The 24643-nt window shown below is 42.9% G+C and overlaps 1 protein-coding gene across 19 annotated transcripts in view; it reads right to left on the bottom strand.

Annotated features, from left to right (window-relative positions):
• Window positions 1-24643, bottom strand: part of ADGRL3 (adhesion G protein-coupled receptor L3) — a 268359-nt gene that overhangs the window by 16867 nt on the left and 226849 nt on the right. For 10 of the 19 annotated variants that reach the window (XM_086463866.1, XM_086463867.1, XM_086463870.1 and 7 more), the window contains 4 exons: window positions 14851-14877; window positions 11376-11544; window positions 8443-8568; window positions 5704-5800 (listed from right to left, as the gene is read on the bottom strand). In XM_086463866.1, the coding sequence (XP_086319992.1) occupies window positions 5704-5800; window positions 8443-8568; window positions 11376-11544; window positions 14851-14877 (419 nt within the window). The remainder of the gene's footprint in view (window positions 1-5703; window positions 5801-8442; window positions 8569-11375; window positions 11545-14850; window positions 14878-24643) is intronic. The other 9 variants (XM_086463875.1, XM_086463879.1, XM_086463873.1 and 6 more) reach the window with 1 other exon arrangement.

Here is a 24643-nt window from a genome sequence, read left to right as displayed (position 1 = left end):
ATTTGAGCTCAATTTGTTCTGTTCATTATGAAGAAATCCACATGAATTTGACATTAAACTGATTATCTCTGAAAACAGTAGCAATAATTTCCCTTTTTCCTGTGTATGTTTCAGATTAAGTCTTTGTGGTTGATATAAAAACGCAGGGGAGAAATAATAAAGCAAAGGGAAATCAAGTATTTATTCTGGAGTGCTACTTAGAAGCTGAGACATCCAATGACGCTTAAGCATTTGGGAAGAAAAAGCAAGGGACAGGGACAAACAATACCCCATTTCCATTTCCATTTCCCATCTCAGCCCATTTGCACGGGAACAAACAGGGAGTGAATATGGCTTTCCTAGCCAGGAATAATATCTGGTGTGCTAATACTGGGCATCTTAGGGCTTTGTGATGACCGTTTGATGGGGTTTATTGGCAAAAGAGTCCTCCCTCATGAACGGACCATTAGGGCCACAAGGATGAATTCACATTTAAGATTCACCATCCTGCAGTACGAGCTGCCAGAGGTCCTGGGCTCCAATCCTGCACCAGCTGTCGGGACCCTGATAACCCCCATAAGGCCTTATTGGACCCAGTGAGACCCACCAGAGATCCACACCCCCTGCTCAGCCCTGGGCACCCAGTCCTTGCCTTTTGTCTGTCTCCTGGCTGGACCTTGGACCTGGGTTGTAGCCCAGTTGCCAGCCAGCCCTATCTGTGCCAACATCTCCTGCTGCTCTGGGTTGGACCCTGGACCTGGTTCATCTCCTCACCTTACCTAGGGCTCTAGGTGGACCCTGCCACCAGTACCCAGCTCTGCCTGCTGGCTTAAGCTCCTGTGGGACCACGCCTCATCAGTGAGGGCATGGCTCCTGCTTGACTCCCCCTCAGCTCCCAGCTCTCATCCCTCATGCAACAGCTCTGCTCTTACAGCTCCCTGACGTTTCTTGTCCTTCAGACAAGTAGAGCAGCAATGTAGACCACCAAGAAATCCTTCCAGGAGACCTCTGTGGATGAGGGTGGTGGGGACAGTGTGCAGTGCTTTGGGGGTGAGGGGACATAAAACATACATGCATATAGCCGAAAGACAAAAGGTGCACATACTCCTGTATGTATAGCAAGACTGTTGGAATAAAGTATTAAACTTGCTGTCTAGTTTGTAAGCCAAGACTCAGAGCATTACAGTACTTGATCCAACACAACAGACTTCTGGAGTGGTTTCTATTTTCAAAGAAATCTGGTGGCTTTACCTCTAGCCCATTTATTTCCCCAAAGAGAGAAAAAAACCAACATTAAGATACAGTAAGCATTCACCATGAATGAAGATATAGTTCCCCTTATTTTCTAACTTGAATGGATATACATAGCTTCATCAGTGCATTTTCCTGCATATCACCCCCCCATCCCATAATTGAAAAGCTGAAGGATAACAAAGTACCATACAGTTCATGATTATTTTTTTTTTTCTCTCCCAGTTGTCTCATATTCAAAGAGAGACAGTAATTACTGTATTGCCTCTCACCTAAGACATGGATAAAAATAGGCTGGAGTCGCATTGGTGTTTCGTGCTATGACTGCTTATTTGCAAGGCTGTCTGAGCTATCCAAGTGCTTTTTTGACAGCAACGCTCTGAAGGTGCAAACAGACCTGTCCCTCATGCTCCTGAGGTGGCCACTTGGATGCACGCAAAGCTTGGGCCCGTGCTGCACCATCAGAGCCCAGCAGTGCTCATGCTTACAGCAGTCCCCTGCAATCCTCTCCTCTTGCCATCAGCACTGTGCTGAGAGACATCCCCGTTCTCCTTGCTGTCTCCATCCGTGGGTACAGCATAGGTCCATGATTAGATTACCAAAGCACAAGTACAGCAGAATTGGAATAACGCTAATGCCGTTAATTACTGTTAATCTCTAGCTCTTTTTAAAAACTGTCCTTAGCCCAAGTACCAAAAAAAATCTGCTGTTACAATGAAGCAGCCATCTGCTCTGCTTTCTCCTCATGAACCTAACAAAAACAAAACCTCTGTCTCTTGCTTTCCCTTCATACCTTCTGCTTTTCATCCTTCAAAGTAGTAAGTTTTAGCAAGCAGTGCATTTTACTTGCATCCCTTTTGGGTCGAGTTTTTCAGCATTGCACCTAAGTGCCTGTATCAAGACCACTTACAGCGAACACCCTAGAGGCAAAGGGAGACTTTTTACTCATGAGGTAATCATCTTTGGTCAGCTTTTACACCCCTGCAAGTTTTTAGCACTGGGAAAAGAAATGTAGAGCACAGCGTGGATGTAAAATAGATGGCAGAAATATCCAGCCAGACCCATGGTGAGAAAAATTGGGCAAGGCTGCAGAGTTGGAGTGCAAGGAATTCCCCTGGATCCTGAAACAGAGTCCATGGACTGGCATGCTCTTCATTTGACAGTAGAAGAGGAAATTCATGGCTGGTTTCTGTTCCCTTCCTCCTGATTTCAGTGGTATAACAACCCAAAATCCACACCATGACTAAGCCATAATGAGCAGCAAGGGGAAACAAAACCTGAAACATTTTGGACTAATCCGTAATTAGACGTTACCTTCAGGAAATACCTGAAATGGTCATCTATGTCTTATGGGTCAAGAGTGAGTATAGTTTACAGAACACATTACATCAGGTGAGTTTGGGGTTATGCCTGAAATTCCTGGTATCATAAATGAAAATAAGAAAAATGCCCAATTACTTGGGGGGAGGTGTGGGGCTAGTAGGATCTGCAGATGAAAAATGTCATACGCACTGTGCTATCTCCTAAACCAAAAAAAGACATAGTTACATGTCTAAAAGAAGGATGCACTAACACAGACTTTGTATTCCAGACTGATGCCCAGGAGCTTCATGGAGGAAGAAGAGGGGATGGAATGGTATAGAGAGATGCCGGTCATCATACAGGAATATGTATAGCTAGAGCAGTCTTGCCTGGGATGTTATCAAGCAGCAGGGGACTTCGAGTACTGTGAACGTGATCAGTGAAAAAAAAGGCTTAAATGAGAAAGTACCCCAGTTAGAGGATGTCTCACTGCTTTCTGCTCCCACGACAGAAACATGAAAACTCAGCGCTGGCCCAGGACATGGAGAAATGGAATTGGGTCAGGACCTGGAGGATGGGATGATTCTGGAGAGAAAGGATCCTTTTCTTCCTGGCTTAGAAAGGGGGCTGCTGTCTGAAGGCTCTGGGAAAAATACCAGTGCACAATGAATGTTTTATTTGGGATACAGATATTTTCATGCAAAAGGTATCTCAGCTGGGAGGGCTGGAGAGGGACTTCTGAACGGGTATGCAACCCTGTTGTATCAACCTCAGGCAGGGAAAGCTACTAACCATACAATTCAAGGCTTGCACTTGACTCCTCTGAGCTTTTATTGCACACTTGTAAACAAAACATTAATGAAACAGCTCCTTTAAAGCTTGATATATATTAAAATATTAAGAGGAAGACAAGAACTGTGAAAACCAAATTGCTCCACTGGTCTGTTCAGGCTGCGGCTCTCTCTGGAGAGACTGAAGAAACAACTTACGCTTTATGCAAAGCCCTAAGACCACAAACATTTATTTTCAGCTGGAATAAACAGAGTAAGTGTGAAATATCTGGGGCCCCATGTAGTCGGGATTACTGTTGATGTGAGGGGTATTTTCCTAGCAGAACTGAGCACCTGCTGCTTTGGAGATGCTAACTCCCAAAGAAATGTTTTAACCTCCATTTTGCAGACACTTCTTCTATCAGAAAAGAAAAAAAAAACAACAACAAATATTGTGCCTGCCTGTGTGAAATAGAGGGAGTCTGTCCCTGTAAAACAGTACAACTTATTCAAGTCACTTAAATGTTCCACCTAAAAGGCTTCCTTTCCAAGACAGTTACCAGGCTGCTTCTGTAGTAACTTGAGAGATTCAGGCCCTTCGGGCGATTCATCTCATCTGATGTTACACAAGGAAAATAGCTGGATGGAATCCGCTTTGAAGATGCCTCCCCTGGCAGTTCATTTCCCAACTGACCTTTAAATAACAGGCACATCTAGTAACAGGCTCTCACCACACTGGGATGAAGATTGCCCACTTGAAACCTCTTCACAGTTTTCCCAATTTATGGTCATACTCCCTTCTTTGCACAGAAAAAAAAAAAAAAGCCTAAACTGAAAAAAGGAGAGATGGTTTTCTTTTGCTGACAAACCCAGAAGATCCTGTTTGTTAAAGTATTTCCCTTTGTAGCCTTGGCTGCATCGGAGAGCGAGTCAACTTCTCTGCCAACTAAAGGAGCAAACATTTCATGCATAAAACATTTTGGTTTGCCACTGAGATGGAGAGACGGATGGACAAGGCAAACAGCAGTTCTTGCTGTAACCTTTGTGCAACAACCAATCCTCTCTAAATCAGCCCCAGAGAAGCCTGGCTGTAGCTCTCCAGTTTTTGATGCAAAGACAGAGATGCAAGGGCAACACATGTGGATAAACCAGGCATTTGCAGTATCAGCATCTTATAGCCATATTTGCTAATGAATCTTCAGTATAAAGTGAAAACATCCTGGCACAAAACTCACCAGAGTGGGTTGAGGGAGAAAAGTACATCTCCATGTTAACTACACTGCCTTCCCCTTTGCACTGATTTGGGCGATATATATAATGTTCAGAGAACTGAACTGTACACTCCTAGGTCCCCAGCACTCAGTAGTCAATATTACTAACAGCAAAGTCAAAATCCTTCAAACTTATCCTCAGGCAAAACTCATCCTAAAATCAGTGAGAATTCTGGGTGAATAAAGACTGAATAAGAACCAAAGTCCCAACTCAATTCTCAGCTGAGCTTTGCAGTCCAACCATCAGGACTGGAAATACTTCCGGTTTTCACCATCATGAGAGAACAGCTGGACCCGGTAATCCCAGTTCTACCCCCTCTGAATTCCAACATCAACTATGCAGACACACAAACCAGAATTTGGCATCTGGTTGCTCATGGCGAAGCCATTAAGTAATTGTACTGGAAGAGAAAGAAACCAAGCTCTGAGGCTCTTTTTCTGGTATTCCCTTACCACATTGTTTTCCTGCAACTCCCTTTTTTATGAAAGCTGTTCAGATTTCCTCCTGTGCCAGGCACCACATTTTGTTTGGCATATACGTTTCTAGTAGCCTTTCCTCCGCCGATGTCTATAAAGTTCACATCAGTCAGTTCTTCAAACTAGGTACATTAACATCAATGCAGACAATTTTGTTCCAAGCACAGTTTTTTCTTATGTCTATGCTCTGCTGTTCATTTTTGCTTCTGTAAAAATGACAGTATTGCTACATACCCAGGACAACCAGGACTCTTGTGATGCTTAACACACACTGTACAGTGTTGTAATGGCCCAGTTTCACCATCAGCACTGAGGCCTGACACCTCAGCAGCTTCTGGCACTAGAAGTTTGCTGAGAGAAACAGGAGATTTCAACTTCATTCCATTTATCTTTTTTGCTTTTCCTAACTCCTTTCCAGAAATGACAATTCTTGAAAACTCATGTGTAAAAATAAAGAAAGAAAACGAAAAAAAAGCCAACAACCACCACAAACTCTTCTCCCAGTTATCATTGTAACATCTCTTATGTGGGAAAACAGAGTCCAGTGCTGTTCAAGGTGAGGAGGAGGGGGTAGGGTGGCAAGGGGGCAACATATTTCAGACTCCTTAAAGTCATCGCAAGAATTAGATATATGAAAAATATATTATAGTTACCTCTGTTGAGTGAAGCTGAACTGTTTATATCTCCAGTAATAAAGGAAGACTCGGACTGCTTTCGAACTGTGTCATTCCACATCCTACGAATCCGGCTCTGAAGAGGGATTGAACCACAGCAGGTAATGAATTTTTAGCAGCTGCAGATACATTTCTTTATGTCTCACTAAAGATGGCTATTGGCATGTCTAGCTCAGGATGAGACTTGTTTCTAGCCAGCTGTAAGCAAGTGGTTGCTGTTTTGCTGTAACCCACCTCGTGCATGCCAGACCCTGCCTGCCTAACTTCGTAACACAAACACCTATCTCGAAGAAGTGCATAACTGGATTGCTTTCATCTTAATTAAAAAAAGCAATAGAAATCATATACGAGAGAAACCCAGATCCATGTGAGCTACAGATTTACCAATATAGCACCAAATAATGGAAAAGTAACTTACACACAGAAGCACGCCTGCTTCCCATGCTATATCAGTTTGTGTCTTGTATCTTGTGAAGTGTAACAGAAGACGTGATCTGTGTCTTGGTGTGCTGGAATGGATAGAAGTTTTCTATATCTACTCTCCACCTTGGGGAATATGGTGGGAAAAAAAAAACCCACAAATGAATGACTTCTGTTCCCCTACTGTGGGGGGAACTCTGTGATGGTTTTCCCATCTGTGGTATAGCTTCTGCTGCTGGGGAAACAGCGTCCTGAATATGCTGGCTTTCTGTTTTGTTTCTCAAATATGCTGCGGAGTATCTACCTCTGTGGCTTTTATGCCACTGTCCCACTCCTCCCCAACTAGACCTTGGAAAAGATAAAAAAATCAGCCAATATGCATCTTGCAAGTGGTTCAATCACAACCTCTATTTGAAGACAACTGGGGAATCCAGGTGTCCAGGGGAAAGTCTCCCTCACCTCACTTCTCAGAGTACATTGGACGTGACCCATGGCTGCATGAAAGTGGTGCTAGGCTGTCTAGGGGACTGGGAAGGCTGGTTCCCACTGTGACAGACCATGTTTTTCCTAATTGCTAAAAATCCAGTGCTTCCTGAAGTGGGATCTTAGCCATTCAAGATCTTCCAGGGCTTACTCATGTGGTCACAGCTGAAACATGCCTCCTTACTCATTAACTATGTAGAAATGTCATCTCCTAGTCATGCATTAGCCCTCTATAAATGGAAGCACAAAGTGACATGAGGCCAATGCACTTTTACAGCAATTATTTTTCACCTGGACATTTAATCTACTGTATTTCTCTGATGTGATCCATTGTGGATTAATTATTCTGTTTCCTAAGTGCTTTTCAGGGAAAAAAAAAAAGGGTCTTAGGAGTTTTCCTCCTCATGGACTTCTTCATTCAAAAGTTAGTAGGCAGATGCTTTCAACAACTCAGACTGATCTCCATCCACTCTCCATCACCTATGTGAGGTTTCCTCTGCCTACAATAGGTCTCAGGCACTTCCAACCTTCCAATAACAAGCTTCTGCAGGTAAAATAATGTTCCTTGGTACCTCAAACTTTGCCTACGAGGGGACTGCTGCCAGGAGACTCAGATCACCCTCAAAAGTGATTTCTTGTGCTGAGACTGTCAAGAGGGAGAGTCCATTAAAGTCAACTGTTCTCTGAGAGGAGGGCACCTACCCAGTAGCTACGTAAAACCAAAGGCTTTCAAATCAGCCACCTAAATATTGTTGGATATAGTGATTTTTGAACATTATTGATTACTGTGGGATTTAATGGCCTACTGGAGAGAGGCTCCATATTCTATTGCTGGTTTTTGCCCTGCACAACATCCAGATCTCCATAAATGCCAAAGTGGAGCTGTTGGATGACATCTTGGAAAACGCTGAAAATATATAATAATTTGCTCCAAGACATAAACCACAAATTAGGTTTTCCTGTGAGGTTATAAACTGTTACTCGTTGCATGTCTTTCATAATTTAATAGTGGAACTGTCATGTATAATTACTTCCATTAGTAATACTGAATAAATCTGTGTTTGGTTTCTATTGATTAAGAAGTAAGCTTCTTCATTTTACATGAACTGTTCATCCATAAATCTGCATCTGTATGTACAAGTTAGCTTCAAAACTGCTAAACGCACAAACTACACAAAACCTGAATTTTCAGGTGACCAAAGCGTAACAAATACAGTAATTTAATAAGATAATCTGACCCCAATGGAGTCTCCTAAGAGGTCTATAAACCAAGGCAAATCGAGTGAGGCAAGGAACTGATCAAACCACTGAATGCCAGAAAGAAAACCCTTTCACTGCGAAGGCTATTGCAAGACTCTTGTAGTCTTTTTTTAGCAAGAAAAATATTTGATTGTTATAGCATCATTCTTGTACATGGCAATAGTGGTGACAACAACCTTCAGCTCCTGATTAAAGGACGTACTGGGATGTAGCATAGCTGACAAAATTCTTCCAGCTCCTGATTCCCATGGACAGCAGGCAGGATAGTTCACGTGACAGACCACCTATGTGCCTCTGGAAGGCAAATTTGGCCTTTTTATTCTCATCACAATTATTTAGAAGGTTCTTGGAGAGGCACTAATTGCCATCACATCCCAAGGGAAGTCACTGTGTTGAATTCAGGTCCAGGAGGGAGCGAAATCTCTGCTGGTGCACTGGGTAGAGCCCTAAGGCAGCTCCTTTGGTGCCAAGAGGATATTCCCTCCCAGCATAGCCATGAAGGGTGTTGGCGTGGTGGTGCAAAACATTGGGGAGTGGACAAGAAGCGTGGGTTACCTGTGAGCCTGTGGAATATCTTCCAGGTGTCCGTGACCCCGAGGTTTTTCCTGAGCCAATAGAGCTCTCTGTACTTTTCCCACTACAGCAATGTGTGCGCAGGCATTTTCCATATTCTTTACGTACCTAGCCAAGGAAAGAGCAACTGAGGTTAGCGGGCAGCTCCTCCTCCAACCCACTGCCTTCCTGTTTTCAACACAGCCCCTGAATTTTCCTCAGTGGTTCATCAAAACAAGAGCTGTGGCAGCATGCGGGGAAGAAGCCTATTACACCTTGCAGCTGAATGCTTTCAGTATGTGAGCTCACAGTTTAAAATGGTGTGAGGGACTGCTTTTATGCAGCAAAGCTGCTGGTTGACACCAGTTGGTCGTAGCTTCCTCTGAGACACATGAAAGAAGCATGGGAGAAACTACAGATATATGACTGAAAATTAATATCCTCATAGATTTGATATAAACTAGCATATTGGCTCATCAAGGTACTAAAAGTTATTGCTTCTGGCAGGGGACTAATAAGAGAAATTCAAAAAGAAATATGTAAGAGTTATTGATTTATTATTATTATTTTTTAATTATTTCTTGCAGTCAAAATTGAAACTCGAGGAAACTGTAGAGCCAGCAGCCCTAGAGATTATATTCCCAGTGCACAGGGGTGGCTGGAGGCTGGTTTCCCACAGCACTGTGCAAGCCAGTCATGTTTCAAACGGGCATCGCAGTCAAACCGGGCCAACTCCTTGCCTGGAGTAAAGTCATGCCACCTCCTTTGCTTCAGGGGAACTATGCTGACTTGTGTCAGCGCAGGATCTAAGGTTTGACTGAGCTTGAGCTGTGAATTTTTATGGGCAGCAATATCCAGAAACCAGATGGGACAAGACTGAAAATAAGCAAGCTCTACCAAAAAGCCAAAAGCAGGTCATGTTGCTCATTGACAAAAAAAAAAGCCCCAACCCCCCCCGTGCATGTCCAAAACACCAGTTGAGGTTCCTTGGAGCACATGGTTAGCAGTGAAATTTTGCCAGACTATCTACGAGCATTTCAAAACTCTGTGAAACAACTGTTTAAATAGCAAATTACAGCTTTTTCATTAGGCTCTTCCTTAAGCACTTGAGACAAACACAATACCACAAGTGCCCAATATGCTCGAGTGCTTAATCAATCCTTTGCTGAGAGAAAATAATTCAATTGCTTTAATTAGCCACCCACTGCTTGCCTCTCTGCAGCTTTTTGCTGATTTTCTAGTCCATGATAGATAGGAAACGAAAGGATTTTTTTTTTTCTCCTCTCAAATAATTCCTCTCTCAGCTTTTGGGTCAGAGAGATGCATCCAACCCACAGCAAGGTAGCAGCTGCATTCTCCTTCCCTCCATGCAGCCATAAATCAGGAGCAATCCCACAGTCATCACTGATGGTTTACGTGTGTAGACTGGCTTGAGACAGAAAAAAGAATGGTTCTCCCATGCTGAGTGAGCACTCCGATGGCCAAGGAGGCTGTAGTGCCGTGCAGGGATGCCAGGTTAGGGACTGACCCTTTGCGAGGTGGATTGGAGGGAAGAGGATGGACCAGTGAGAATGGTGCAGAAATTCAAACTCCTCGTCAAAGAGGCGCCTGCAGATTTAATTAGTGATGGTGATACTTCCTACACTCTTACTATCCTCTTGCCTGGAAATTTTCTTGCTTAAAGTTTTGGGATCATCAGCAGGCAGTTGCATTTAGATAAAGCTTTTAAGGTTTAAGATGCACAAATTTGAGACGAAATTACAAGGACAAAACTCTGAACCCCAAAAGTCTTCCTTTAGTTTCAAGAATGACATTTTCAAACAGCTCTGAAGATCCTTCCAGGGGCACTTGCAGAGCCCACTTGCCATGATGAATTTTGCTTATGTTTTCATAGGTCAGTTCTCCCTTCCCTGTATGGGAAAATGTGGGTAACACAGAAGCAAGCCCAGAGCTCTTGGAGAACAGACCTCAGCATGGCCCTGACTTTACTCAGTAAGCCACTGGTTACACTGAGAAATGAGACCCAGATGTATCCATGTATAAACCTTTCCCTATGTTTATACTGGACAAAGAAATTGCCCTTTGAAACCCAGATGTGCATTAAAAATTATCAGCAGATATGCACAGAATTGGAGAGCTCTGTACTACTGAATATCTGTGGAGAATAAAATGGTTCTTAAAAATATTTATTACTGATTGTTAGAGGCTGTAAGTTTGATCTACATATATGCACAGAGATTTTTATTTTGATTTTTTTTTCCCCCAGAGTTTACCTAAGTTATTCCATGGTTATCTTCCAAATGTTAATTGGGGCATACTTCAAGCTCCAACAAGAAGCACTTACTGTGCTTGCTTTGAGGAAGATTTCCAACAGCCCACATTAGGACCAAGCAATACAAAGGCTAAAGAACTGTTGCAGAGCACAGGTCCTTCGGTTCTTAAAAAAGCTGGGAAAGCAGCCCCTGTTACATACCATCAACCTATATACACTGCTATACAAAGGGGTGGTTTCCTGCGGGGACTGCAAATGAGGATGTAAAGCTCCATTTTGCTGTGAGCACTCAGCCATGCGAGGACCCTCTGAAGGCTCATGGAGTCGCTCCCCTCTCACACTGGCATATGGGAAAGGAGAATCTGGCAGATATCAGGGAAAGTCCTTTTACAGGTTCGCTGCCCTAAAGCCCTGCAAACTGTCAGCTGCCTTTTCCCTTGCCTCTAACACACTTCTCACCAGTGCCCTGGCTGCTGAAATGCCACTGCCACATATCTTCGTTATCACCTCATTCCCTTGCATCTTGCTGGTTTCCAGTCTAAATACCACCCTTATTAGGTGCACGGAGATAAATCAGGGCATACAGATGATGTTACACTGCAGATGTTAGGCAACAAAACATCCCTTTACCACCTCTTTTGCTACCGGGAACCGTCTGTCTTACCTTTTTTTGGAGGACACAATGGAAAATGAATATAAACATTCCCTGCAGAGAATTGAATATGGTGAAGAGATACGCCATGATGACTGTGCTTTCATTAATATACATGAGTCCGAATGCCCAGGTCAGTCCTAATAGGCAGAGTAGGGCTATTGCACCTATAACCCAGGACCTGTTAGGAGAAACAAAAAAAAAAAAGAAAGGGATTGGTCTTTTGTCTACAAAAGAAGGCACATGTCTACAAGCAGGAAGACTGCCCGTGGTTTTAGTAAAAAGAAAACAAGTGTATCAAAATGAGTCATAGGGCGTTTTGTCTTCAAGCTGGATGCAGTTTACAAATCTTCAAGCTTGAGGAAATACACGGAAATGGAAATGTTATAAGCATAGAAATTTATCATAACCAAAGCACATTTGTAAACACAATGTTTCTTTTTTTTTTTTTTTTAATGTAGAAGCAGTGTATATGTAAATGACATGTAGATGCTATTTCTGCAAATGGTAGGAAAAGAAAATAAACCAACCAGAACAATTCTAAATGTCACTTTTTTAGTGTCCCCTGGTTTCACTGGGGCAGAAGTGCCAGCTGGATTAGCTTCTTTACGCTTAACACCAAGACACATGTATTGCTGCATTTTAGCTAGTCTCCCATATGCCTGTAAGCCAGATAAACAATTACAAGCAGGTGGGCAAGCCCTCACTGCTTGTCAGATCGGCTCCGCACAAGGAGACACTCTGCAGTGCTGCTTCACACTTTGTCCACCCTGCAATTAGGGGAAATATATATACACATACAGGCGCTCACACACCGCATTTGCTAAAACAGTAGCTACTGCCACACTTCTGCTCAGAGAAAAGGAGCGGCAATCCTTCTTCAGTTTGGCTGCAAAACTAAGATTATTGCTCGCTTTACCCTGTAAGGGAAGCGGCAGTAGGGCTGCAGCCACTGCTTGGCCCTGGACGTTGTTCAAGCAAAGATGGATAGCCTGTAGTTTCTGCTTGGTTTCTCCCAGCGACTTTCTGCTTGGACAAACAAAGCTGTGGACGTGGGATGGCTGCTGCATGTTATTTTTCCAGTGCACTTTCAGGAAAACTGGAAGCTCTGCTGGGATGGCAGGAGAAGTATTCCATGTTACCCTGCTAAATAACATTTAGTCATCTGCTAAATTAACTTCTCAGAGACTGATCTTCCAATATCAGGACATGAGATGAAGTGTGACAAGCAGGATAGGAACTGAGTGCTGCTTCTAGACATCTCCTTAGTTTCTACATGCTAAATTACCTACAACTTTAAAGGAATTGCTGCTGTACAGGGGAGGGAGTCAACTTCTAGCTGGGAAGCACAGCAGGAAGTGCATAGCAAGCAGCACCATGAGCATCCCTTTGCCCTTTCCCTCAAGGCCTTGATATTCTTCTGTTTTCCCCCGGTATCATTACGTGTAACATCATAAAACGAATGCAATGATACCAAATCTTTGCACCCCTCTCTCACTGTTTAACCCTTTGGTTCCCCAAAGAAGACAAGCCTACAGGCAGCCAGCACCTCTGCTTCCTTGTCCACCCCAAAGCAGCCTGGGGTGCTGCAGAAGGGGTCACAGGGACAAGGACCTGCCTACGTTTCTAAGCCACTTCAGCCTTGTAGAAACTTGGCCAGGGTTTCGGCATATTTGGGCTTCCATCTGCTAAGCAAAGCATGGGTCATGGGGGAGAAAGATGAAGCAGCAGCAGCTTAGGGGAAAAGTAAGTCCTGCAGAGGTCAGGCAGGCAATCTCCACTATGGAGACCCCATGGCAGCTGCAGCCTTGAATCCTTTTCCTTCTAGCAGGGTTTGTCACAAACAGAAGCACACCGATGTTGTATTCATGTTTTGTTTTGTTTTGTGTTTTAATTTTTTTTCTTTAAGTATTAGAACAAAAATGCAGCATTAAGTCTTCCACTGAAGTTTATAAAATATGTATTATTTAACCACACGACCAGAAGAACTCCCTAAGGTAACCACTTATTAAGGCAGTTCTTTAAAAATCACTATTATGTATCTAGCAGACCAGAACAGCTCCTTTGAAGCATTTCCAGCCAATCCTGCTAATAAATATTTAGCACGATGCAAATTGAAAATGCACTCTCAAAATCCTTCAGAATGGTAGCCACTAGATAAAGTTAACAGCTTTAGCCGCTTGGTATATTTTTCTCCCCAAGATTCCATCATCAGTGAGAGCACTTTATCATCTTAATTACCTGCCAATTTAAAAAATACAAATATTTTTTTTTGTCCTTAAAAAAGAACGACAAATGAAGTGGTAAACACATTTTTTTCTCCCCCTTCTCTTCTCCTCCATGATTAAAAGCTTCCTGCTTTTACAGAGCCCTTTAAAAATGATTCCCAGGATATCAGAATACTATTCTTCTCTGAAGCACAGCCAATTCTTGAACCCGATTAAAGAGCCTTTGGCTGCAGAGGTGTGCAGGAGCGAAACAGTTATTTAGAAATATGCTACCTTCAGTGACAGAAAGGAACCTGTGGGTTTAGAAGACCCTCAATAATGCAAACTGCATGTGTTAGTGTTGTCCTTCAGAAAACAAGACCTGGAGATAAAGAGGCATGGAGATTTCTTTGAATAGCTCCATTCCATATCCGCAGGAAAAAACCCAATGAAGCGATGAAAGATAACATGGGAATGATGCTGCAAGAATGAACACAAAGGACTCTTCACCAGAAGAACAAACTGAAAGTCTACTGCAAAGTTGATTTGCTTCTATTTCGTGCTACTGCGCATTACTTTTGGTTGCAGGAGGAAAAGCATGGATGCTCTAAGGCATGTAATTTCTAGGCATTTTTGGCTTTCTTTGCAGTTTTTTTTGGTGTGGCTTGCGGTTTTTGTTTTGCTCTTTGTACAGACTTGCTGTTGCTTTTTCATGGTTTTTCTTTTCCGTAGTGCAATTTTATATCAATAAAGAAATAAAAACATCCATGTTTTGGTGTAATTGAAAATCAGAGATTTACAGTTAGATACTCCAATGAGTAAGACAGTCTCCAATGAACCAAACAGATTTGCTTGCATTGGTCCCATTAAGTAGAACAGGAATTATGGGGATTAACACCCATGCACCTTTCTGAAAATTTACTCCTATATTTATATCACCATAAAGCACTCTCAGTGACAGAGCACAGTGGACCAGAGAGTTGCTTTGGTATAACAAGTCTGTACTACACAGGATTAACTTTGGGAACGTTCACCTTGAATTCAAGCAATGTCCAATCAAAGAATATAAAGCCAATATGGTGACATTTGGTTGGCAATACATATGCAGCACATTTACTCTGCATGTTAGCTGTATGCCTGGCTGTTTTCCTGCACAGTTTGCTCTTCTGCCTCAAATGCGAATGACAGAAGCTTTAATGATTTTTCAATATTGATCTGACAGCTGGTTCATGAGACCACACTGATAAATGAAATTTATCAGCCATTCAGGTCATTCTTACTTGATGAAGGGTCTGTTATCCTCATAGCTAAAGAATGCGTAGACATAAAGACAAGAACACCAACATTAGAGATATAATGACATAGAGAATATAGCTTACTGCTACTCCCCCTCCCTTCTCCCACCAGCCATCACCAAAACCAAAGGTGGACCGGCATCAAGTGCACCTGGTACACACCAGCCAGCCTGGCTTGCTGCCCCATGGAATTGAAACACAACTGAGGACGCTGGCTTCATGCACAGAAATGAGAGAACTTTTTAAAATAATGGGTATCTCTGGAGAAGACGAGTTTTGAAACTCCAGCTTAGCCACCACATAAGGCTTTCATGTGTTCAGGTGGCAAAACTTCACCACGCCTCCAGCGCTCTCCATCTGCAGTGCTGTAGCATATTACAGGAACCTCTTTATTGCTGTTTACCTTTTCATAAGTGAAACTCCCAAGTTGCCAGCTTACGAGTGAGACTGCAGCATTACCCTCTTGATACGCTGAGATAATGGCACTAGGAACTTATAAAGCCCTGGGTGGCAGAAAGCATTGACCTATTTACTCCCATTTCACAAGGAAGGACAAAGAAAGGACTCTACCAAGCAAGAGTGCAAAGCAGCCTCATGCAGTGAAGAAGAAGCCAAGACCGACCACTCAAAATGAGCTTCTGCCACTGTGGGGACACAAGATTAGTCACAGACATTTTCCTAGGGGAGCTCCCCCTGAACTTCTGGGACAGGCTGTGTGCCTAAGTGTGCCTGTATGGTGGATGATATGCAACATGCGGGGAAGGCAGGCTAACTCCCAGGCCTCCTCTCCCTCCTGGCCTGGAGCTTTTGAACCTGCAATCCCTTGCAGCGGCCACCATGGATGCCAGAGAAGGAGGCTGGCTCAATATGTTCATCTCATTACCCCTGTCAAGATAGCTGGGATCAGTCCATTCTGCTGAGACCTCCTTTGGTCAATATTGGCAACCTGTCAAGCTATACCCTCTGCTAACAAACCGCTCCACTTGGAGGGGACTCACTTCAGCCTGAGTTAGAAAGAAGCTGTATTAAAGATGAATGATTTTCAGTAGTAACTTCTGACTGAGAGGGACACTAAGTATGTACAGGATGAGGCTTTGTGTTTTCTCCTCACAACGGCTAAAGCCATGTAGTGACAACTCGTGCACCATTCACATGCACTTGAAGCTACATGGGTTCCATCTGCTTATCAGTAGGAGCAGGATTTAGTCTTCATGGGAAGAAGGTTGTTTCATACAGTATATTGTGCAAAACATTCCCATTTTCTCCCCACCTTGTCCTTGGCTGAGACAGAAGAGGCAGTAATGCTGCCAGTTCCAGCTTTGCCCTGGCATGGTCACTTGGGGTCTTTGGGAAAGGAAAGAAACAGCTGCTAAATGCACTGGATCTGGTCACGCTTATAAGACTTGCCCTAACCCCACTCTGAGCAGTGACATGCAAGTAGAGGATACACCATGGGGGACAAGGTAGCTGTCCCCACATCACTGCCAGGCAAGCAGTTCTACCTCAGCTCGAGCACCTACAGTATCCCTGGGCTGTAGCCCTCCCTGACTTCTTCTCCATCCCCTCCACCCCCAGCCATTGACAGATCCCGGCAGCTCCACTCCAGCATCCAACCACCCCCTTCAGCTTCCCTGGCTTCCATTCCCGCAGGGATCTCCCAGGTCATCAGCTGCCACCCTGACAGCTGCTCGCCTTAGGTCTTGTGCCACATCTGCCAGCCGCATGAGGACACCTGGGCTACCCCAGGGCACTCCAAGGCGGTATCTAACAACGCACAGGAAAAGCACAAAGCACATCAGGATCAAGAAGGGAGGAAGCAAGTACAGAGGAGGTGGCTAGATGCAGGGAACTGAGTCCCTCATTCCAAGACACAGCAAGTAAAGCCCAGTTCCTTTGGCTTAGCAAAACATAGGTTGAGACAGTGTGACCTCTGCATCTGCAATGCATCTGGGGACATACTAGGAACACAGAAAAGCCGTTGGTATTGAAAGGGTCCCCCGCCTTAGCTGCACCAGCAGGGATCTCCAGCCCATCCCAGCTGGATAGTACAACGTTGGTCAAATCCCTCTGCTTCTCTTTGCCCTCTCATCCACTCGGCCTGCAAGATCATTGGGGCAGGTTCCCATTGTGCTCATGGCATGTCTAGCATCACAGGACCTGCATCTCTCCTGCGATGCAATTAAATTAAATATAGACGTGAGACAGACTGGAGCTCTCAGCCCAGCAGTGTGGGCAGGAGCAGGGCATGAATTCCTGTTACTGTGTTCACAAGCACTCAGGTTTTATGGTAAAGATTTTACTGTTGAACTGTCACTTACAAAAAGAGAGAATTAGGGAAATTTTTTACTCTGTTGCTGCTATCCAGACCCTCACGAAGTTTTTCAGTGATCTATAATAGCCTTTCTTCAAGGCAGCTGAAGGCTCTGCTTCATGTTTCTACAGTCAAAATGTGAAATCGGTAAACTTGGATTGCCTTTTAGCTTGAGGCTAACACTTCAAAGCAGCTCAGGAGAAAACCATCAAAAAGACCTGAGCAGTTTGTACCCCATTTCCAACCCAGATGTGCCAAGGACCCATGGCCCAAAGCAAGCAGGTGCCTAAAGTACTGAGATTTTCAAAGATGCCTAACTCTAAAACACTTCAAATCTCTAAACATACGGTCCATAGGACTTAGTCTCTTATATCCCTCATGAAATACAGATCATTCCTTTTCATTTTACCAAGTGAAGTGCTGTAAGAAGCTTAACTGTTGTGTTAGCAACAATACGTGTCTGACAAAAATTACTCCAGAATGTTTTTTTTTTCTCCCCCCTGGTAAAGTCTGTGAAACTGATCAGTGCTGCAGTAATACTGTGTCATTATCCACAATACATAAAAACCATCACTTGGACAAGAGAAAAGCCTTGGAAGAGCCTTAGCTCACAGGAAAACAGCTTCTAACTGGAAAACTGAGTTTATAGTCACTAGTGGTACAAGCAAATAATAGTTGAAGGAGAAATCACTGGAAAACCTAGCCTAGCACAGATTGAGACGCTAGATCTAAAGTCCTTTCTCGAGATTCCGATAAATTCTTCCAATTCCTGGCAGTAAGGGATACAGCCCATTAGATTTAAACTGTGACCCTGATCCCTCCATAGTTGATGGGAGATTGGTACTCCCAAAGAGCAATTTATCCCCTACAAGAACAGGTATTTAAGGTTGGTGAGGCTTCACCACTCCCTGAAGAAATACCTGTCTCTACTGACTGCAGAGAAACCTGAGTGATGGCTTATGTGGGGGCTTCACTTTCAAATACCTGAAGTTAAAAAGCCGATCTTTATTGGTTCCGTTATTCCTTTAACCTGTGAAATCTTACCTCACCTCCCTTGTGTTTCTCTGTAGCCCAGATGATGGATAGTGGATGGTCTACCAATCTATATAAATACCTAATTCATTTTCTAATCTTAAAAAAGCTCTGACTACCTTGGGGCAAAGACTTCTTAAGGTTAATTACATATCATGTAAAACTCTTTCAAAATCTTATTTAAGTTAGATGTCTTTCAATTTCCCAGAGTACTTTATCCTTCAATGATAAGAAAGGATTGTTCCTATTACCTTCTATATTCCTGTGATATTTCCAGACCAATACTTTTTAAAAAAGTTCCTAAAATTAGCTACTTATATCCTTGTTTAGATGCTTAAGGAATTTCAAAACCAATGCATTCTAAGCTTGGAAACCGCTTTCACGCTGCCTATCCTTTTAAAACCCTAACATGTTGCTTTATGACACAAGGTGATCGAATTGCCAGAATACACTAACAGCCCAATACAGAGGCACAGACAATCCGCAACTTATATTATATGGTGCAAACCACCTCCATATATTTATACATTAATATCCTGGATTGATAAAGCCTTAATTTTTCTTTGCAGCAGGAAAAGTAAGTCTAGAACTTACCTTCACACACATGTTGCTCCTGAAAAGCTTCTGAACAGAGAAATTCTGTTATCAAAAGGCAGCTATTCAGATCTCTTTTAAAAAGAATAATGTCTGTTTTTCTTACATTTTGAAAAAGACTTTTTTTTTTTTAATATAAATTTAACGAAGTGTAGTTTTTAAACCACATTTAGAGTAAATCTAGGACTTTAATAAAACCCTACATAACTTATCAAGTTCAGGTGTTATAATTTTGTTCAACCCTTTATGGTTTAACTTCACCTAATGCAAATTTATCACTCTTTTGACAATTCAAATTATTTTCCCATCTCTCTGATAGCAGGACAAGGCTCAGTAAGCATGTGGACTCAGGGTTCGGGCCCCAAAATAACACAGTTTGCCTAGCAAGCAAAAATGCTAAAGTGAGCACATAGGACCTTTAGTAAGTGTTACGGGTGATGAAACCCAAATAAAAATAGATGGATAATGTGCCCCCTCGAAAGCATTCGGAAAGACCCACGGAGTTAATTTTAATATGGTGTAAATAAAGCAGAGACAGATGTTTCCTGCAGGCAAGCATGACAGAAACACAAAATAAAGCATGTTATTGTGTCTCCCCACTACCTGCCAATATGAGGCAGTAGGAATGTTTGTTTATTTTTCCTTTTTTTTTTTTTTTTTTTTTTTTAATTTCAAGGATTAGAAAAGATTGATTTATCGAACTGCTGAAAATCTACAGGAAGGGGTTGGAAAGTCCAGCCCTCCCCTCATAAAGCAAACGGGTTCATTGCTAATTAGTGAAGTAGCATCTTCATGGTGAGAAAAATCAATTGCAAGCAATAAAAGAGTGCTTAACGGATTTTGACTGTGTTTCATGACGAAGTTACCACCTTGATGGCATGAAGCCAAATGTCTTCCTAATCGCCTTCCTTTTAGGCTGCTGGCGTTCATCACACGACTTTCCAAGCCATCATTTCCAAGCTTCATCTTCTGGCTCCTGCACCATCTTTGACAGGAGGAGGTTGGTCCCCTGAAGACCTCTGTAACCATCTCAGGGGTCAGTGGGTCTGTCACAGATTCATTTGCAGAAGAAGCCCCCGGCTCTACATGCCTTGGAGATCTATAAAGGTTGGACTCTCACCTCCTGGCATAAGGGAAATTTTATAGAGATTGAAATCCACTTCTGACTTCCACCGGTAGCTCAGAAAATGTTACCCAGACAAATAAGGCCAAACCTTCCTTGGCTCTACGTGATGCTCAAGCCCAGGATTTGAGGCAACCTATGCCAGATTTTTTCTGCCAAAGGCAAACCATCATCTCTTCCCAACTCATCCAGGGAAGTCATGGCCTGCTTTCTGAGAGTTGTTCTTAACTATTGCAATTGGAAAGACCGATTCTGGTAAGCTCATCTCATTTTCTGTAAGTAATTAATTACCCTCAGAATTGCTTACCCTGTTTATTTCCTTCCTCCTAACTTTGCAAAGGCATGGCATAATTATTCAAACCACACTCACATATCTGATTGTTTCCACACGATATGGATTCAGGAAAGCCTTTAGACACGTTTGAATTATCCAAATAGCACCAGCAGGCCTTGCTGACAAAATACTTAAAAAGTATGGCCTTTTAAAACAATAATCACGATTTATGGGTTCACAAAAAGACCTTAGGTATTTAATATCTTCCAGGACACGCTCCCAAATCAATAACTGCTGATTGATTTTATTTTTTTTTTTTAAATTCAGAAAGGATGACGCCTGTCAGTGGGAAGATTAGTGCTTTACAATCACCGTTCAACACTAACACAGCCATCACAAAAAACATAGATAAACAAGCAAAACCCAAAGCCAAAACAGTCAGATATTAACCAAACCCTTCTGTGAAAAACTCACAACAGCAGCAGATTGCAACAAACAGAATCGGATGCTGCCATCAACATCACTGAGCAAAAAAGGGGCCCAGACAGAAGAGCAATCTCAAATGTTTTTTCAGCATCAGCAGGGTTTCTGCCTCTGAGGTGCTCACAGTCTGCACTCTGGCAAAATATATATGTGCCATATCTTTTCTTGACAGGAAGCTCATAAATACTTCATTTTGAGCCAACTCCACGTGATTTTTCTGGGTTTGCTTTAGGCTGCCTGTTCAAAGTTTGCTCATGCAGAGATGCAGGTGAAGGCCATATAGGAGCCATGTTGAGCTACCCAAAGGACTAGGAAGCATGGTGCTTTCTTACACAGGATCCACAGAGATGCTAAACCAGCCATCATGCTTGAGAAGACATGGTACTCTCTCTCAAGTCCATATGAGACACAAAGATCATAGATCATAGCTTGAGCTCCTGTACAAGGGAAGTGAGGCAGGAAGTTTCTATTGCCCAGCTTAGTACTCCATGGTTAACATCCAAACTTTGCACAGGAGTAAGTTTTCCAAGGAAGAGAAAAAGGTATTCCTTGTTTTCAGAAGTACCCAGATCATTTGGTCATCCTTGCAAACACACTCCTGTCAAGTTTTCCGGTGACAGAGAACATGCTGCCTGCACGTCCCAAGCACTGCTAAAACATACACTTAATTTCTCATCTGAGTTTATCCAGACCCAAACAATGGCTTGGGGACTCTTTTTGTTCCCTAGGATCAGATCATCCTTTCCCGGAACAGGAATCCAGGGATGAATCCTCTCCAAAAGGTATCCCTGGAGCTGCTGTGCTCTGAGCCTGCTGATCCCAGAAGTTAGAGGAGTCCAAAACTGCTGCATGTATCACAGCTGGCTTCGAAGGAGAGATTTTCAACACTCTGTTCTTGAACAACCCACTCACTTACTCTTCCTGTTTTGTTAGTAGGGCTGTATGAAAATCTTAACGGAAAGCTCATTCTTTACAGGCACTGCTTTTTTATGTAATGTTTTAAGCTATAGGCAATGGCCAGTCAGGGTTTTGGGTCATGTTTAACAGAGGTTCACTGTGGCTCCTGTAAGTGTTTGCATTCACTAGCTTGTGCTTCAAACCCTTTGTACCTCGTCCTTTCCACCACTCATGCCAGCGCACACACCTCCTCGAAGCTGCATGGGTCCATGTAACCTCCTCTCCCTGCTTCCTACTCCAAAGTAGGAGTCTGTACGTTACCACAAATCCTCAGCCATTACTTTGCTGGGAACTGAGAATGTTGAAGATACAGGACTGGGCCTTCTGCACCCAGATGCTGTGCTGGGCACGCTCCCAAGAGCTGGACCCCTTCATTGTACCGTGTCCTTGCTGTGCACTCCCAAGCAACCGCAAATTCAGAAGTAATGAAGGATTAAAGTGCTGCTGTTCTGTAAGTCAAGTCCCCTGGGTGAATGCAATACAATATTCAATTCCAGACCCTTTGGCATCACAAACTATTTCCAAGTTGTAGTGCCTTATGATTAAACAAAAAAGATCTGAAAACCAATAGACAAGTTTAAATCTCAACAGAAAAATATTAAATAATTCTTATTGTTTACCTACTTTCACTTGTTTCTAAAATGGCTAGAATAAAGCACAAAGAAATCTTTCTTTAGTGGAAGGATACCTGCTACAAATTATTGTTCTTCATCGATACTGCAAGCTCTTCCTACTGAAGGAGAAAAAATCTTGCATTTTCGAAGGTCTAACTCATTCCTTACTGCACTAAACACAGGATGTTTACTTTTTCTGCATTTCAATCAGCTGAGTAAACAAAACTAAACTGGTAAACCTCCGTTCCTGCCAGCACAATACCTCTGTGTTAAATCAAGGATTTAATTTAAACATTTCTGCAGATGATTTTTGGAAGTTCTATTTAACCTTTGTTTTCAATTTTCCACCTAATTCTGAGGATTTTTTTATGACTTAAGAAAACCCACAAGACTGAAACAGCAAACTAATCTGGGGGCTGGGATTAGTCATGTCTCTTTAAATAAAATACATATGTTGAAGCAAGAAAATGAGCAGATAATCACTTACACCCATACAACATATGGGGAGAGTGGGATATGGCAATGGTTTGTAAAGGAGGCATATTTTCAAAAGGGGCTTCTCAGTTTTGTGCCTGACGCTCCTCGCCCCTTGCCTCCCCCAGCCTGGGCTGGAGTCCCTAAAAGAGCCTGGACTGGGCTTTGTGAGGTTTTATATAGTAATAATCAACGTTGAGTCTTTGCATTTGGCTCCTACTTTTGGCTTTTAGGTTTCACATTCTCAGATTTATTTCTGTAAGCCTGTGAGCAAGAGACTCATGGAAAAAAAAAATAAATACAGGAGTACGGTATGAGTCTTGTTTCAAGTCAGAAACTTGAGAGAACATATACTTTTTTATTTATCCATTAAATCAGTGTTGTGTGCCTTTAGCCCCGGACCATGTGAAGCTCCCACAGCATCTAGCGATCTGAGGGGAGCTTGTTTTGGTCATTTGGGGATTGATTTCTGAAGGCTGTAGTGCAGCACATTTCTGCATCATCACCATTAATGGAATTTCAGAGTGTGTTCTTGTGAAAACCTAAAAACATTCTCTCCTGTGTGTTTGCAAAAAACCATATTTTTTCCAGGGAATTTCAGGTTTTTGACACAGTGCTTATTCCATTGTGGCAAAAGATAGGATGGGAGCAGGTTTCCACAAGAGGGAAGAAAGCTGTAACAAAACTACAGTGATTAATGTCAGGATTAAACTATCTCAAGGACCCTAATTAATAGTGCCTCTTCAGCAACAAAAGGAGCTCACAGTTAAGACTCTGGGTCTCCCTGTCTGAAAGAAAGAAAGAAAATTAAATTTTCAGGATGACTTTCAGGTGGGTTTCTATTGCACTGGATAAGCTCTTCCAACAAACCCAGGACTACAGCCTGGCACACTCCTCTTTGAAGAGGTTCTCACGAGTTTTGCTTTCTAAAGAGCATTCAAGTGTCCTATGGCACAAGCCAAGCTATACCCTGGCTAAAACAGTAACACAATAAAACAGGACAAAAAGAGAAGTTAGCTGACAAAGCCCTTTGCCTCCTGCCTTCTTTCTAGCAGGTCCGCAACTGTGCTTGGCAGCTATGGCCGACGTGTCCCCCTTCCAAAGTAAATAAAATAAAATCTCGTTGCCACATACTGCAGTACAGAAGAATGTCAGGAAGTCTGGTCTGGCTGGGGGAAATGCTAACAAACCCAACCGCAGCCAGGCAGCACCGGGGGGAGAGGGGATGGGCGCCTGCAGGAACTTCAAAGGAAATGTTACATCTGTAAGGAAGAGAAAGGATGGCTTCTGGTCTGCTAGGAGAAAGGAGGTTTCACCCTCTCCCCTCTGGTCATTTGGAGATGCACCTTCAGGTGCGGCAGCTGCTCGGCCCTGTTTATGAATCCTTTCAATCTGCTTATGGGACTTGCCTTTCATTAACTAAATAACTGTTTTCCCCACCCGATTTTCTACCAGTTTTGCATGTCAGGAACTAACACGCCCCACATTGTGCACAACAACAGCATACAGCAAAGACAGGATCTCAGATTTCAGTAGACATGTAAAGCACATTGGATTACCACCAGTGTAGCCCCTCTTTTTTTCCCTTTATTAATGCCACGATGACTCGAACGAGCAGTATTTAAATGGCTACAGAACAAGCAGTGTACTGCCACACAACACAAAGGTATTTGGGGAGGGCGTTAATCTGAAACCCTCCATTTTGCACAGTGAATGGGGGTTAAGCATCCAAAAACACATAGATGTTTGTGCTGCAGCATCTGGCATGGGTCAGATGAAAACCTGGTGTGAGAGGACCGCAAGCAGCCACAGTACATGCCTGACCACCCGGAAACGAGTTGATGGATGGAAAACTGAAGAACTGTGCTGGACTATTCACATAGAAATGTATTTTCCTTTGTCACATAAGGCTTCCT

The sequence above is a fragment of the Leptosomus discolor genome, chromosome 4 (assembly GCF_034619465.1).
Source record: "Leptosomus discolor isolate bLepDis1 chromosome 4, bLepDis1.hap2, whole genome shotgun sequence".
Classification (NCBI taxonomy): Eukaryota; Metazoa; Chordata; class Aves; order Leptosomiformes; family Leptosomidae; genus Leptosomus; species Leptosomus discolor.
This window is presented reverse-complemented; position numbering and strand designations above follow the sequence as displayed.